Genomic DNA, 16909 nt, shown 5'->3' with positions numbered 1-16909 from the left:
GTTTTCCCATGTGTGATGGAGGAAATAGTAATTATATTTTTTGATTTTTAAAAGAAGAAGTCGTTCGTATGGCAAAAAATGTTTCTTGCAGGAAAAGTCAGTAAAGATTTAGATAAAAATTAATGACTAGAAATTCAGGATGAGTTACGGATATTCTGGCTTCATTGGGTCACAGAGTGATTAGACCACACCCTCCTAGAAACCACTCTCTGATAATCTGGCAGATACTGAATCCTAGGCTGATGGACAGTTGGTCTGTGGCAAGTGTCGTCACCTCTGCCATTTTCTTAATATCCTTATTCTGTTGTGATCAAGGCTCAAAGACCGAGACCGAACCCTGTCACTAGCCTGGAGATCCTGTCACTCGGTTCTCCTTCCCATTTGCAGGCATGCTTTGTCCATACTTAGCTGACAGGACTGTGATGATTTTTCTTATTATTCACTGGGTAATATAAAACATGCCTCTTCTCGGGGTAGATTAATGTGTCTGGCTGTGGCGATGAATTATAATGACAATAGCAGTCATTTTATCGAGTGCCTATGACGTGCCAAGCCCTGGGAACATTACGTGCGGTAACTCTAGCTCACGTAACCTTCCCCAGGGACTCCGCAAAGTAGATATGATCATTCCCATTTTACAGATGAGGAGCCTCAGTGTTAAAAAGATTCACTTACTTATCTGTAGCCACACAGTTCTACTTGATTCCAAAGCCTGCGGTATTTCTACTGAGCTGTACCGCATTAGCACTTTAATTATAAGATAGCCACGATCTCCATGACGGGAGAATTACTACACATACAATTAAAAGAAGGCTGTTTTTTGTTTTTTGTTTTTTGTTTTTTTTTATCTTGCCTGACATCAACTTTGGACACTTAAATTGTGTTTTTCAGAAGTAGCCAGAAATACAATTTTTCTTACTCTGTTTTTGCCTCTTTTGAGGAGAATTTTGCCCTTATGAAATGCCATCAGATTTGTTGTACTTATTTTAGTTCAAATGATTGTCTTTTTATTCCTGTCACTTTTAACCAAGTGATTTAGGACTCAGCAGTGAGATATTTACTGCCTTTGCAGGAATTTGTATGAATCTATCCAAGAGTCAAGAAGGATAGGAAGCTCCAACATTAGGATTTTCCCCAAGATTTTAATATTATACATTTTGGAGAACAGCCATGGGTGTCATAATCTAGCTTTCTAGACCTTGATTCTTTTCACTATATTTCTTTAAAAATTATTTTTAACTTGCATTACCTTAAAGCAGACTCTCATGTCCACATCCCACATCAACTTCCACTCCCATGTGTATTTCTTTTATTGTTTCTCAAAACTAGATAATTTTGTCTTTTACATTTCATTCTCTGTTTTTATTTTCAGAAGTTATTGTTCCAACACCTGAAGGTTCTACCATTTTGGTTTCCAATGCCTCTTTGACCACATCAGTGCCCACCCCTGTTATAAATAGTACATTTACCCCCACAACCCTGCAGACTATCTTTTCCGTAAGCTCCGCTGAAAACAGCACGTCAGCTTTAGCTGATGTTTCATGGACCCAGTTTAACATCATCATTTTGACAGTCATCATCATTGTGGTGGTGCTGCTGATGGGATTTGTGGGGGCCGTCTATATGTACCGGGAGTACCAGAACCGGAAACTCAATGCCCCCTTTTGGACCATCGAGCTCAAAGAAGACAATATCAGTTTCAGCAGCTACCACGACAGCATTCCCAATGCAGATGTGTCAGGACTGTTGGAAGATGATGGCAATGAAGTGGCTCCCAACGGGCAGCTGACCCTGACGACACCCATACATAACTACAAAGCCTGAGGAGCTAGAACTGTCACCCTGGATCGGTAGAGCACAGGGCTTACTAAGACAGCATCGGCTCCTGGGCCACATGAGGCCTGGGCAGAGTTTGCTGAGAAAGCAGAGGCGTATAGTGCATCTGGAAGTTTCAGGTACAAATGTGTAATGCACTGGCCTATTACTCTTAGTTTCCCCATGAAGCTCCGAAGCAGTCACTGTCAATAAGGACTTGTAGTAAAGTATATTTTTGTACCCAACGACATGGGAGTATAGAAAGGCCGAACCCCACAGTGCAGCCCACATCTACTTTGACCTCCGAATAGACTCCTGGGGAAGTGCTCACCAAACCAGCGGAAACACGGTGATGGAAGTGGAGGGGGAGGACTCCAGGAAGACCTCATCTCCATTCCTGAAACACCTTTTTTTAAAGGAAGGTCAGGGATGATACTCCTTTAACTGTGCTAAAAGACATCACTGCAGAAAAGCTTAATGTCTGGGCTGTCTCACAATAAACAATCCCGATTGTTTCCAGAATAGGGGCGGAAAAGTCTCAAGAGGATCTTTAGAAAAGCTTGATTTTTCCTTCCCAAATTCTTGCTCAATGATAGGATCCAAGCACGGGATAAGCTTCTAATGGTAGAAACAGGAAACAGGAAGGTGACATCTGGTAGCAGGAAGCTGATGGTCCTCCTTAGGGTCTCTGTAGATGATGAATTGTCTAAAAATAAGGACTGCTCCTGCCTCTAGAGAAGTAAGGTGTATATAGTGAATGTAGCATATCTGGTCAACATTGTTATTTGTATCTATTTGTAAAAAAAAAAAAATCATGTCATATTTTATCATCTAGAAACTATTTGTACAGCAGTTAATGGCGTTGTAAAAAGAACATATGGGGATTGGTTAAAATATGACATAGGTGGCAATATTGCTGGAGCTGGGACTCTGGTGAACGTCAGTCATTTTTGGTCCCTCTTTGGACACTGTTGAAATTTGTAAGAGGTTGAGTGTTTCCAACCTTTCTTTCCCTTTCTCGGTCTCAAAGTAGAGTTACACGTTCTTTGACTTACTAGACATTCAAGCAATAGATTTTTAAGGCCGTGATTGTTAAGCTGGGATGCAGGCTGCACTCTCTAAAGTACTCACCTGATTAGACATTAGCCAGTCTATATATTTTACATAGATCAATGTAGAACACATCCTCATGAAAAAAAAAATGTTTTTAAGTGTAAAAGACAGTCTTCCAGAAGAATTAGAAATATTTTAGTTCCAAAAGAAAAGCCATCATATCACTTGGGATCCCCTGTTTTTCATGCCTGTGAAATATTTATTATATTCTTCCTCCCCACTCGAAAAAATACCTTCCACATTTGAACGTAGTTTGTCACCCGTAGGCCGCGAGGTGTCTGCTATCTTCCTGCAGGGCTACAGTTTTGCCGTTAGAGGTAGCTCTGTGGTTCGGTGGGTACAGTTAGTCCTTGCTTTTGGACCCGGTTGTTCCCTCGAGGCCACCTACTGTCGCCCTCGTCTGTTATGATATCGACAGGTTGTGGGTGCAGCAAGCCAGGAAAAGCAGCCAGAAGTCAAATATAGATATTTATTAGGAGGAACCACAAACTGTCAGGTGGCGAGAAAAGAAGCAAAGGTTTGTTAGATTAGACCTAGAACATCCAAGTTGACAACCTTGCCTGCCTTCCCGGGAGAAACACCTGGAATTTGTTCATCCCTCTGTAGGAGACCCCTAAGCTTTCTCAGGTTTTAGAGATGACGTTCTGGAGGATGGACAGATAGATAGTCCAGTTCTGTAACCTGAGGTGCTCTGAATATTTGGCCATTGCTCATGAGAGGAGAGGATACATTACATTGCATTGTATTTTAAAAATCAGTGGATATTCCTATAGGCCTTTGCAGTTCGCAAAGCCCATTTCCACACGTATGTCCTCCGTTCCTCACCCTAGCCCCTTGAGGAAGTAGTTGTTGTCCCCATTTTACAGATGAGGTTAAATGTCTCACTCAAGGCTGCACAATATGTCATTATCAGGCTTGGAATCGGGCCTCCTGACTCTGAAGCACATATATATTCTTCCAAATCTAGGCCAATGTAGAAACTGCTAGCCATGGACAGAGAGGCTGGGAGGGACCGTCCCGTCTGTGAATGTTTCCAACTTCGTGAGTACAAGGTACAGTCCAGGGCCATACAGCTGGGAAGGGTTTTGTGGAAAGGACCCTGGAGAATGACTGCCTGCGGCCAGTGTTGGCGACAAGAAAACAAAACTACCGGTTTTTGTGCTTCCTCAAAGAGAACTGACCCTCGTGAGCAGGGAGGGAAATGTGTTTTCCCCAGCAGCCCCCACTAACGCACGGGCAGACTGAGCACTGCACAGTTCCAAGGAAGGGGGCCTGTCTCCCAGACTGCACCCCTCAAGGTGAGGGGTTGAGCGTGGTGGGAAATAAGCACTGGTTACACAGAAGTTACCCCAGTAGAGCAAGCGTGAGTGTTGGTCGGGGTCTGAGAGCCAAAGCCAAATAGTCCAGATTCTGGCCATAGAGAGGTTGCTTGAAAGAGAGCCTGAAAGGCATTGCAAACATTGAATCACAAGGAACATTAATCGCTAAGGAATTACTGACAGCTCCTACGTCAGGTTCTCAATTTTTCCGAGTGGAAAAAAAAATTGAGGTCTTAAAACTGGTTTTAAGTAATATTCTTTAGCGTCCCCTGCTTTTTGCTGGCGGAAATAATTTTGCTCTAGAATATAAATCAATCATGAAGTGATCTACCGGCAAAATCAGACTAGGAAACTACTATGGAATGCATTGCACACGTTTGTTCCTCTGAAGGCAGGGTCTCCCTGAGCTATGACGTTTCACACCAGGATCCCGTCGGTCTTCTAGAAAGATCATATTGGAAGACCTTTTGAATAAGTGTTAGAAATGTGTTTATTTTTGATTAAGACTAATGTGACCCTTACTGGTAAATGACAGATACTGCTATTAAGTGATCATTTTGTCTTCATTCATTCATGTTCATAAGCCCTGACGTATTTCTGACAGAAATCCTAGGTAGTGTTGTAAAATATGTCCATCCTCCCTTATTGTCCCCTCCCTCCCTGCACTGGCTAGCTCCTAGATATCTCTTATGAATGGAATTTCTCCAGTGATAGAGAAAAATGGTGACAGAAACGAACGCTCATTTATACTAAGGTTCTATGGATTTAATGTGTTACCACTCTTCGGGATAACCTGCATTTTAAGAGAGAACAGAGCAGATGTGACGTGGGAGGAGAGAGATTTTGGGGGAGAGGATTTGTAGAGGTGTCAAATTATATGGCTACTCTCTAGCCCTCACATTCCCCAGAAAACGGATCATTAAAGCAATACTCATGACCCCACTAGTTCATTTTGGTCAGAGAGTGCCTTCCGGACATTTAGCCCTTCTCGTGCTGTTTTGGAGGCAGAGAACTAAAGCAATAGAATGTCTTCCTAAGAGCTTCAGTCGGGACGGGGTTATCAGATCATTCACCACGGTCCTATATTTTTTGTAGGACTTATGGTAAACATAACACCACTTGTAATGAACATTCCCTGGTTCTTATGCTTTGAAGTGTGTGGGTAGGAGTTGAATCTGCACATCTCAAGGAAAGAAAGCTCTCTGATAAAAAGTTGAGAGAAGTACAGAGCAACCCAGCGTAACCTGTTAGAGCAAGGAAAGCATTTCTGGCCTCATCCACAAAGACTTTTGGTCCGTTATGATCTTGACGGCATGGGGCTTGGGAACTAACATGAGTTTGGTGTGTGTGGGGGAGTGATGAAAGGTTAGCACAATTTTCCTCTTTAACCCTGAGCCAGTGACCATGCCGAGGGAAAAAGCAGGAAGAACACACCGATTCATCCGAAGACATCAGATCACGTCAAATGGACTGAAGGTTATGGATCGTTAAAATGGCAGTGGTTGAATGATGCTTTTTCAAAAGCAGTTGGGAACCCCTGTTACTCGTAACTTACACACAGGCAAGAGTTGTGACGGTGGTGAGCACATGAGCCCAGGGCTTCTGAGCCAACTTAGCCCAAAGCCCAGTGATTCACAGCTGAGTTTTAATGCTAGGCACTTGCACTCTGCCATAGGTTACATCTTAGCCCGGGCTATTAGGGGATGTTCCTAAAACATTAAACTCCTATGTATGTCACTAAAATTCTAACACAAATTCTAAAAACGTGTCTCCTACAGATGCTGTACTAGGCTTCATGATGCATTTCTAAATTTGTGTATGATTTGAATATATGAAAGAATTTATACAAGAGTGTTATTTAAAATTATTAAAAAATAAATGTATATAATTTGTACCTATTGTAGATTTGTTGTTTTCCTTTTTTGTGTGTGTGGTCAGTGTTGTTGGAAGTCTTTTAATATATGTCACAGAGCATCTATTTTCAAACCACTTCATGAAAATCTTTGAACCCTTTGTTGATTTACTATGCTTTTTGTTTTAAGTTCCTTTAAATCCTGTTTTCCACTTAGGATCAAACATGCCATGAGATTCCCCCTCTTGGAACAAAACAAAACAACCTGAGGGGGGGAAAAGCATATATTAACAGATAGTCTTATTTGTACTTTTGCCTGTACCCTATGAGATTCATTAGGCTTTCCATGAAAATTTTAAAGAAAAAACGTGCTCCTTTTAAATTTTGTTTTCATACATATAAAAATTTTCCTTTCTTCATATAAATCTGAATGGAACCATGTTCTACATGTTTATTAGACAGCCTGCAATGAGAGTACATCTTTTTATGATTTTGAGGAACCCATGAAGATCCTGTATTTTGACAAAGCTCAATGGTATTTAATGGGATGCCATCTAGAGATCGTAAGGGCACTTTGAAAAAAGAAAAAGTAGGTCAGGCCTTTGTGCTGAGAGCTTTATTATGTTTTCAATTTTTTTAAGTTTATTTATTTTTGAGAGAGAGAGGGAAAAAGGGAGACAGAGGATCCCACAGAGAATCCCTGATGCAGGGCTTGAACTCACAAACCCAGAGATCATGACCTGAGCTGAAATCAAGAGTTGGAAGCTTAAAGGACCGAGCCATCCAGGCACCCCTGTGCTGGTTTATAAACTTCAGTTGGTTTATTCACCTTCAGGTGGTTGCTATTTAAACTTTAAAACCCTGTTTTTCCTTTCTTTTCTAGTCATCCAAGAAAATAAGTTGTATTTCTCTATAATCCTACCTTATATGTTTCTATATGTGATTCTATACATGTAGTTCTATAATGTATACAATTTGGGTATTATTTTAAGGGACCAGAATAAGCATGGCAGAAATCTAAGTAAAATTTCAAAAGAAATATGTGTACAATGCCAAAAAGATTACTTTTATAATACTGTATTCATACCTTGGATGAAAGTGCATCAAAGATATTTACTAGTTTAGCAAAATTGGGTGTATTCGTTTTCCATGGGAGTATAAGTTGCATATGTTTTACAAAAATTCCACATGCTCCATTATAGTTAAACCAGTAACTTCCAAGTAACAATTGTGTTTAGTTACATTTATAAAGTTAAGCTAAATTCAAAAAAACAAAATGTTTTTCATGAGGTGATTATATTAGAAGTGTTAACTGACAGGCTTAAAAGTGATATTTTAAGTGAATGTTAAAAAGACATCCTTTTTACATATAAATTAGCCTTTCAAGGCAATTTTATGAAAAGATTATTGTAGTACTTCTTGTGCAGGCTTTCTAATACTTCCACTTACAAAATGAAAGCCATCACACAACGTTAAATGTGTTATTTGTATTAAAACGTAGGTTTTAAACCTTGTATGTCAAGCACTGAACTTTCAGACAGTTGCACAAAACACCGGCAAAATGTTTTCCTTTGTATTTAGTAAGAGCAGGTTTGGGGTAATAAAGGAAGTGTTTGGGAGGAAATCTTTTGTGGTTTCCTTTCTGTTGTCAGACCAACTGCTACAGTCTTATATGTCAATACTGTTTGTTTTTTTTTTTAAGTTTATGTATTTTTGAGAGACAGACAGGGCATGAGTGGGGGAGGGGCAGAGAGAGAGGGAGACAGAATCTGAAGCAGGATCCAGGCTCCGAGCCGTCAGCACAGAGCCCGGCACAGGGCTTGAACCCACGAACCATGAGATCATGACCTGAACCAAAGTCAGACTCTTAACCAAGCCACCCAGGCACCTCTGTTAATACTGTTTTCTTAATCTTGCTCTCAAATAACGAAGAGTCTTAACCCTTCCTTACATTCATTAACCATTCTAACCCAACTATATTTGACTCATATATAACTTCCTATAGATGCCAGGTTATATGATGCCTTTCTCCCTTTGCTGGTACTATGTTTTCTAACATCCTTGAGACTGTTTATTCATTCTTTGCAACCCCTTGGTAAACGACAGTTGTTCAATCCTTAATTTGTATCTCTGTTTTGCCTAATGAATATCTCTCTTATTGCACATATTTTTTTTTTTTGAATACTTGTTATTTTATGTCTTCCCCATTAGACTCTATAATCCTTGAAGTCAGGAGCATTTATTCTCCTATCTCTGGAATCTGGCATAAGCGCTGACACATTGTGGGTGCTCAGTAAGTTGTGGTTTAAAACAAAAGGTACTTGACAGATACTGAAATATGTGAACTTACTTGGTGAAGTATTATAAGAAATGTGGTGTGTGAACTTATTTGGTGAAGTATTATTAGAAATATGCAGTAGGTAACACAGTATATCTTTTTTTTTAATGTTTGTATTTATTTTTGAAACAGAGAGAGACAGCATGAGCAGAGGAGGGGCAGAGAGAGGGGGAGACACAGAATCTGAAGCAGGCTCCAGGCTCTAAGCTGTCAGCACAGAGCCCGACGCGGGGCTCGAACTCACGGACTGTGAGATCATGACCTGAGCCGAAGTCGGACGCTTAACGGACTGAACCACCCACGTGCCCCAACAGTATATCTTATTTAATAGAGGTATCAGCATAGGGGCTTCAGAGAGCCTGAGAAACTCTTGAAATTGCATTCTGCTTTGTGAATATAAATAATTTGTGTGTATGTGTGTGCTTGTGGGTGTGTGTGTGTGTACGTGTGTTTTCTGGAGGAAAGGTCCATACCCTTAATCATAGTCTCCAAAGGATCTATGATCCCAAAAGGATTAGCGACTATATGGATGGCAATTATTTTGTGTATTTCAGCAGTAAAAACCTTTCCACTGAATGGAAATCAGTACAGCCTTGATTCAAGAAATCCACTTCTGGGAATTCCTCCTAAGAAAATGACCTAAAAAGCAGAGAGTTCTGTGCAAAAATGTTTTTTTTCTCCGGGGTTGTGTATAAAGTTAAAAAAATGAGGACAAATCCTAGATGTTCAACAGTAGAGATATGGCTTAGTGCATGCACTTGTGGAGATAAAATACAATCATTAAAATGAAGGGAAGAATGATTAAAGACATAATTAAGGTTTAGTGAAGAAAAACAGGGTATTTTGCAGATGTGTGTGCAATTCCACCTCTGATATACAGTTTAGAAAAACTGTTACGTGTGTGCACCACAACCCACACATCAAATTCTTCACCGCAGCATCATTTGTTATCGCAAAATAATTGGAAATACCCCAATTGTCTGGCAGTAGAAGAATTGATTGGATTTGGATTGTGAAGTGGGATTGTGGTATATCCAAATACTTTGAACAGAATTTTATGCAGTAGTCAAAAATGAATGAGTTATAGCTATATATATCAATATGGATGAATCTCCAAAACATAATGTCAAGCAAAAAAGCAAGCCATAGAGAAAATATACAATGTAATTTTTTTATATAATGGCCAAAAATGGAAATAGAATATATTGTTTAAAAATACATACATATATGAGAAAACTATAAAGAAAAACAGAATGATTAATGCAAAAATAAAGATAACTATGTAAGAGAGAGGGGGATGCAGAGATGACCTCAAAGGTACTAGTAATGTTTAAGAAACATGTGTGTATATGAGCTTTTTATTATTGTAAAAAATTTTTTTATTTTTTTTTTTATTTTGGAGAGAGAGTGTGAGTGGGGGAGGGGCAAGAGAGAGGGAAACACAGAATCCGAAGCAGGCTCCAGGCTTTGAACTGTCAGCACAGAACCCTATGCGGGACTTGAACTCATGAACCGTGAGATCATGACCTGAGCCAAAGTCAGATTCTTAACCGACTGAGCCACTCAGGGTCCCCATATTGTATTTTTTTTACACTATTTGCATATACCCACACAAGCATACACACATATTCTGGTATCCATGTAACATTTCATAGCGAAATTTTTCAATAGGATATAAACTGGTGGACAGAACATGATTTAACTATGTTGAAAAAAATAATACAGAAAATGTTTGGAAGGAAATACCATAATTTGTGATATCTGTACTAAAAAAAAAACAGTGTTACAACTGATACCACAGAAATACAAAAGATTCTAAGAGATTACTATGAATAATTATATGCCAACAAATTGGACAACCTAGAAGAAACAGGTAAATTCCTAGAAACATACAATCTACCAAGACAGAATCATGATGAAATAGGAAATCTGAATATCCCGATTACTAGCAAGGAGATTGAATCAGTAATTGAAAACTTCCCAACAAACAGAAGTCCAGGTGAATTCTGGCCAAGCATTCAAAGAAGAATTAATACCAATCCTTCTCAGACTCTTCCAAAAAATAGTAGAGGGAGGAGCTCTTCCAAACACATGTTATGAGGCCAGTATTACCTTGATATCAAAACCAGACAAGGATGCCACAAGAAAAGAAAATTACAGGCCAATATCCCTGATGAAGATAGATACAAATATCCTCAACAAAATATCAGCAAACTGAATTCAACAATACATTGAAAGAATCATACACCATGACTGAGTGGAATTCATTCCAGGGATGCAAGGATGGTTCAACAACTGTATATCAATGGAATAGACTATATTAACAAAATGAAGTATAAAAATCATATGGTCAATGGGATGCCTGGCTTGCTCATTCAGTAGAGCATACGACTCTTGATCTTGGGGTCATGAGTTTGAGACCCACGTTGGTTGTAGACATTCCTTAAAAAAGAAAATTAAAAATCATATGATCATCTCAATAGATGCAAAGAAAGCATTTGACAAAATTCGACATCCATTTATGATAAAAACTCAACAAAGTGGGTATAGAGGGGACCTACCTCAACATAATTAGGGCCATGTATGACAGATCCACATTTAATAGCAAGTGGAAAGTTTTTTCTCCAAGATCAGGAACAAGACTAGGATGTCCACTCTCCTCTCTTATTTAACAGAGTATTGGAAATCCTGGCCAGTGCAATTAGGCAAGAAAAATAAATAAAAGGCATCTAAATTGGAAAGGAAGAAATAAAACAGTCACTATTTGCAGATGGCACAATATTATATATAGAAAACCCTAAAGACTCCATTAAAAAAAAAAACTGTTAGAATGAATAAACATATTTGGTAAAGCTGCAGGATACAAAATCAATACACAGAAATCTGTTGCATTTCTTTAGACTAATAACTATCAGATAAATTAAAACAAACTCATTTCCAATTGCATCAAAAAGAATAAAATACTCAGGAAAAAATTAATCAATGAGGTGAAAGACCTGTATATTGAAAACTGTAAGACATTAATGAAAAAAATTGAAGACACAAATAAATGGAAAAATATTTCATCCTCATGGATTGGAAGAATTAATATTATTAAAAAGTCCATATTACTCAAAGCAATGTACAGATTCAATGTCATCCTTATGGAAATTTCAATGGTATTTTTCATGGATATAGAACAAATAATCCTAAAATGTGTAAGAAGTAACAAAGACCTCAAATAGCTAAAGCAATCTTGAGAAGAATAAAAAGCTGAAGCCATCATGCTCCTCAACTTAGAACTATGTTACAAAGCTACAATAATAAAACAGTATGACATTTACATAAAAACAGACACATAGATCACTATAAAGTCCTGAATAAACCCACACATACATTTTACAGCAATAAAGGAGCCAAGGATATACAGTGGGAAAAAGACTGTCTCTTCAATAAATGGTGTTGAGAAAACTGGCTACCACATGCAAAAGAATGAAACTGGACCACTATCTTAACACCATATACATAAGTCAACTCGAAATGATTTAAAGACTTGAATGTAAGACCTGAAAACATAAAACTGGAAGAAGAAAACATAGGAAGAAAGGTCTTGATGATGACTTTTTGAATCTGACATTAAAAGCAAAGACAACAAGGGCAAACATAAACAGGTGGGACTACATCAAACTAATACGTTTCTGCACAGCAAAGGAAACCATCAACAAAAATGAAAGGGCAACCTATTGAATGGGAGAAAATAATTGCAAATCAATATATCTGATAAGGTACTAAAATCCAAAATATACCAAGAACTCATACAACTCAATAACAACAACAACAAAAAAGTGTCATTAAAAAATGGGCAGAAGATCTGAATCGACATTTTCCCAAAGATGTACAGATGGCCATCAGACATATGAAAAGACGCACAGTATCATTAGTTAGCAGGGAAATGCAAATCAAAACCACAGTGAGGTATCACCTCACACCTGTCAGAATGGCTAGTGTCAAAAAGACAAGAAATAACAACGGTTGACACGGATGTGGAGAAAAGGGAACCCTTGTGTACTGTGGGTGGGAAGGTAAATTGGTGCAGTCACCATGGAAAATGGTACAGAGATTCCTGAAAAAATTAAAACTAGAATTACCATATGATCCAGCAACTCCCCTTCTGGTTATTTATCTGAAGAAAATGTAAACACTCACTCAGGAAGATACCTGCACTCTCATGTTCATTGCAGCATTATTTACCGTAGCCAAGGTATGGAGACAGCCTAAGTATCCATCGATGGATAAATGGACAAAGAAATTGTGGTAGATATATGCAAAAAATGGAATATTATTAAGCGATAAAAAACAAAATCTCGCCATTTGCCACAATATGGATGGACCTCAAGGGCATCGTGCTAAGTGAAATAAGTCAGACAAAGAAAGACGAGCATCATATGATCTGTTTGATACGCGGAATCTAAAAATAAAATACCCAAGCTCATAGAAACAGAGAACAGACCGGTGGTTGTTCCCACCGGGGTGGGAGAAACGGGCGAACTTTTTTTTATTGAAAAGGTTAAACGAAACAACACCAAGTGTTAGAGACCTGGAAGTGTATAAATAGCCCAATGATTAGGACAAACAAATCAAAGAGATAAAGGTTACAAAACAAATCCACTACATTTTATTTCTTAATGGTGAAAGACCAAATCGTCAGGTCCTCCTAAATGTTTATGCACTTAATACCAGAACTTCAGAACACATGAAGCAAAAGCTGATAGTGCTGAAAGGAGAAATAGTCAAAACCACAGTTACAGTTGGGAGATTGCAACCACTTTATCCATGCATAGAACAAGTAGACACAAAACTAGTAAGGATATAGAATACTATCACCAGCTTGACCTTAATTGACACAGACTCATTCAGCATAGCACAATATATATTCTTTTCCACTGCACATGGAACATTTACCGAGACACCCTATGCTGAGCCATAAAATAAGTCTTACAAATTTTTTAAAAGTTTTTTTTAGTTAAAAAAAAATTTTAAAGTAGGCCCCACACCCAATATGGTGCTTGAACCCATGACCCTGAGATCAAGTCACATACTCCACTGACTGAGCCAGCCAGGCATCCTCGCATAAGCCTTACAAATTTAAAAAAAAAAAAAAATCAAATCATACAAAATATGTTCTCTGACCTCAATGGAATTAAATTAGAAATTAGTAACTGAAATATAGCTGGAAAATTCTGGAGTCTTTTAAAACTAACATCTCTCTCTCTCTCTTGTTTTAAGTAATCTTCCTGCTCAGTGCAGAGCCCAATGTGGGACTTGAACTCACAGCCCTGTGATGCTTGACCCACTGAGCCACCCAGGGATCCCAAAACTAACATACTTCTAAATAACCCATAGGTCAAAGAAAAAAAATGAAAAAATAAAGTATTTTCAACTGAATTAAAATGAAAACACAACATTTCAAATTTGCCGGATGCAATTGAAGCAGTGCTTGGAGGGAAATTAGGAGCACTGAATGTTTACATTAGAAAAAAGAAAAGATCTCAAATCAATAATCCAAGCTTCTATCCTTAAAAACAAACAAACAAACAAACAAACAAAAAAAAAAAAAACTAGAAAAGGAAGAGCAAAATAAACCCCAAAGAAGCAGAAGATATAATAAAGATACGGGCAAAAATAAATATGAAAGAAAACAATAGAAAATCAATGGAACTAAAATTTGTTCTTTAAGAAATTCAGTATGATTGATAAACTTTCAACCAGAATGGTCAGGTTTTCAAAAAGAGGAAGAAGACACACACAATGAGTATCAGGAATGAGAGAGGGAATATCACTACAGATCCTACAGACATTAAAAGGATAATAAGGGACGTTTACTGTTGTAAGCATGCTCTGAAGGTGCACACATAAGTTGTGTCTTTCCTCGGCGTCTGCTTTATTCAGTCGTAAAGTGAACATAATGATAAAGCAGGCTGAGGATTCCAAACTCAGTGACATTTCACTCTGTGTTTAGCTCCACCTCTCTTACCTGTCACACAACAAACAAGATAGAACAGGGGGTAGGAAGTCGAGCGAACCAAAGGCAAAAGTCAGTCTGCGGGTGTGCAGTTGAGATAAGGCCTCTGGTCCCATCAGGGTCCGCTCTCCACACTTACTGCTTATTATGTTCAAGCAGTGAAGGATCTCAGTTCTTCTGGGGGATAAGTTAGGCAGAACCTTCGGTGGCAGCTGCTTTTTGAAGCGGTCAGACGTAGAAGGGTCAGTGTCTGAGGAGTCTTGACAGTGTGCTGCAAAAATCCCCTCTTTTTAAAGGGATTTAATGAGCCCCGGGCTTTTGCAGACCTCCTCTGTTTCTGCTGCTTGTCACTTCTGAGGGTGTCATCGGCAGGTGCTGGTCTCCGCGATACCTGGTCTTAGCGGCAACACCCTTAGCTGTTGGCGTCATTGCTTGACAGGCTCCTGTTTGACAAGTGACTCCATCTTGCTCTTCACATATGCCAATACATTTGATGATTTACGTGAAACGTACAGATTCCTTGCAAGATACAGACTATCAAAGCTCTCTCAAAAAGTGATAGATAACAGCTCAATCTTTTAATAGCCCTCTATCTATTAAAGGAATAGAATTTGTACTTACCAACTTCCTACCAACAAAACAAAACAAAACAAAACAAAACAAAACAAAAACCTTCCAAGTTCAGAGAGCTTCACTGCTGAATTCTATGAGGCATTTAAAGAAGAAAGAATACTTAATCCCACACAAACTCTTCCAGAAAAATTAAAAAGGAGATAACCCATCTCATTCTATGAGACTAGCATTACCCTGATACTAAAACCAAAGACATCACAAGAAAACTACAGACCAATATCCCTCATGAGCACAGGCATAAATACTTCCAAGAAAATGTAAGCAAATTAAATACAACAGTATACTAAAAAGATAGAACTTCATGACTGCCTGGGATTTACCCCATGGATTCAAAGCTTGTTTGTAAATCAACCAATGTAATTCACACAGACTGAAAAAAAAAGTATATGATGATCATCCCAAGAGATACAGAAAAAGCATTTGACCAAGTCCGACACAGATTTATGATAAAGATGATGAAGAAGAAGATGCTGACGATACTTCCCTGCTATCGAGTTATCGGTTCAGTTTGACGGCTGGACTGTCTGTATCTATTTAATCCCACCGCCAGGCACAGGCCCTGCCCACCCCTCCCACCCCCCAAAAGCTCAATAAAAGCAGTAAATGAATGAGTGAATCAGCTGTATTGCAGTTTTTACACTGGTCAACATGGTGGAGACTCAGGAGTATACTTCGGTTGGGAGGCTTCGAATTAATGTAAGCCCGAACCCAAACCCAAACTGTTATCCTGGGCAGCCCCAAGCCACTTTCAAGGATAAATGTTTTTCTGGAGGGTGACCCTGGAAATAAACAGCACAAGGTATCCTTCTGTGGGATGGTGCTGATCAAGCTCATTCCTTCAGGGCAGAGATCTCGCCCACAGACTGGACTGCAGATTCTCAAACATTTGGGCATGTGCTGACTGTGTGGGAAGCAAACTCAGCCTGATATATGGATGCTTTGGGGGCCCTCCCCTTCCTGCCTTTATTCTTAGTAGCTTGCAGAACCAACAGGCTATCGCTCAGCTTTTTAATTTCCTCCAAACATTTTCTAAACGAGCCATTGTTATCTTTAATCACCATGCTAGGGGATTATCCAGTTTCATTGGAAGAAGCTATTTTTGCCAAGAGATGAGATTCTTCCAGACAAGGATAAAGACATTAATCGTTGTCTATTGAGGTTCTGTTTTAGTTGAGATAATAATTTTGGGGTAATTAAGCAAATGGTATGGGCTCCAACGGTCCATTAATCTCCAAAGGAATTGTCTGAAACGGAGAGGGCCTTTGTCCTCTGGAGCAAGAATCAGAGTTTGGTGACAGTTATATTTCGAATTTCCTTAATTAAAATGAAAAGGTAGCGATGTTGACAGGTGTGGCGCCGGGGTAAAGAATTCACTTTATTTCCTCATAATATGTACCTCACCTTTTCTGTCTGAAAAGACAGAGATCATTACGACGCCAGCAAACCCAGGGCAAAGGTTACATTAGCAGTTGACGCCCAAATTTCGCTGAGCTCCTCAGCAACCGGCAACATCTCTTACTTAGCTATTACTACCTGATTAAAGGATGCATGCTGGAACATCAACCGAAAAATCTCTTCAGCAGAATTCTAAAAAACAATCGGTAGCAGTAAGCAGAGCGATATGGCCTCCGGGGCAGGTTTCACAACCGGAGGACCTGGGGGTGGGGGGGTGGGGGGAAGTGAGTAATGGCACTTAGTCCTACTTGCTGTCCTTCTCTGTAAAAGGAATGATACTGACGTTAGGGTTGCATCGACCTTGAAGTAAACCTTAAATGGGAAGCACCCCGGCACGTGCTATAGCTCTGATGAATGACGGTTTCTCCCTCCGTCCCTTTTGT

The 16909-nt window shown here is 39.1% G+C and overlaps 1 protein-coding gene across 1 annotated transcript in view; it reads left to right on the top strand.

Moving 5' to 3' along the window:
* MEGF9 (multiple EGF like domains 9) overlaps nt 1-6150 on the top strand; it is a 90399-nt gene extending 84249 nt beyond the window's left edge. The window contains exon 6 of the mRNA XM_060608850.3: nt 1373-6150. Within this exon, the coding sequence (XP_060464833.2) occupies nt 1373-1824 (452 nt within the window). The 3' untranslated portion in view covers nt 1825-6150. The remainder of the gene's footprint in view (nt 1-1372) is intronic.
* The last annotated feature ends 10759 nt before the right edge of the window (nt 6151-16909 follow it).

The sequence above is a fragment of the Panthera onca genome, chromosome D4 (genome assembly GCF_046562875.1).
Source record: "Panthera onca isolate mPanOnc1 chromosome D4, mPanOnc1 haplotype 2, whole genome shotgun sequence".
NCBI classification, from domain to species: domain Eukaryota; kingdom Metazoa; phylum Chordata; class Mammalia; order Carnivora; family Felidae; genus Panthera; species Panthera onca.
This window is presented reverse-complemented; position numbering and strand designations above follow the sequence as displayed.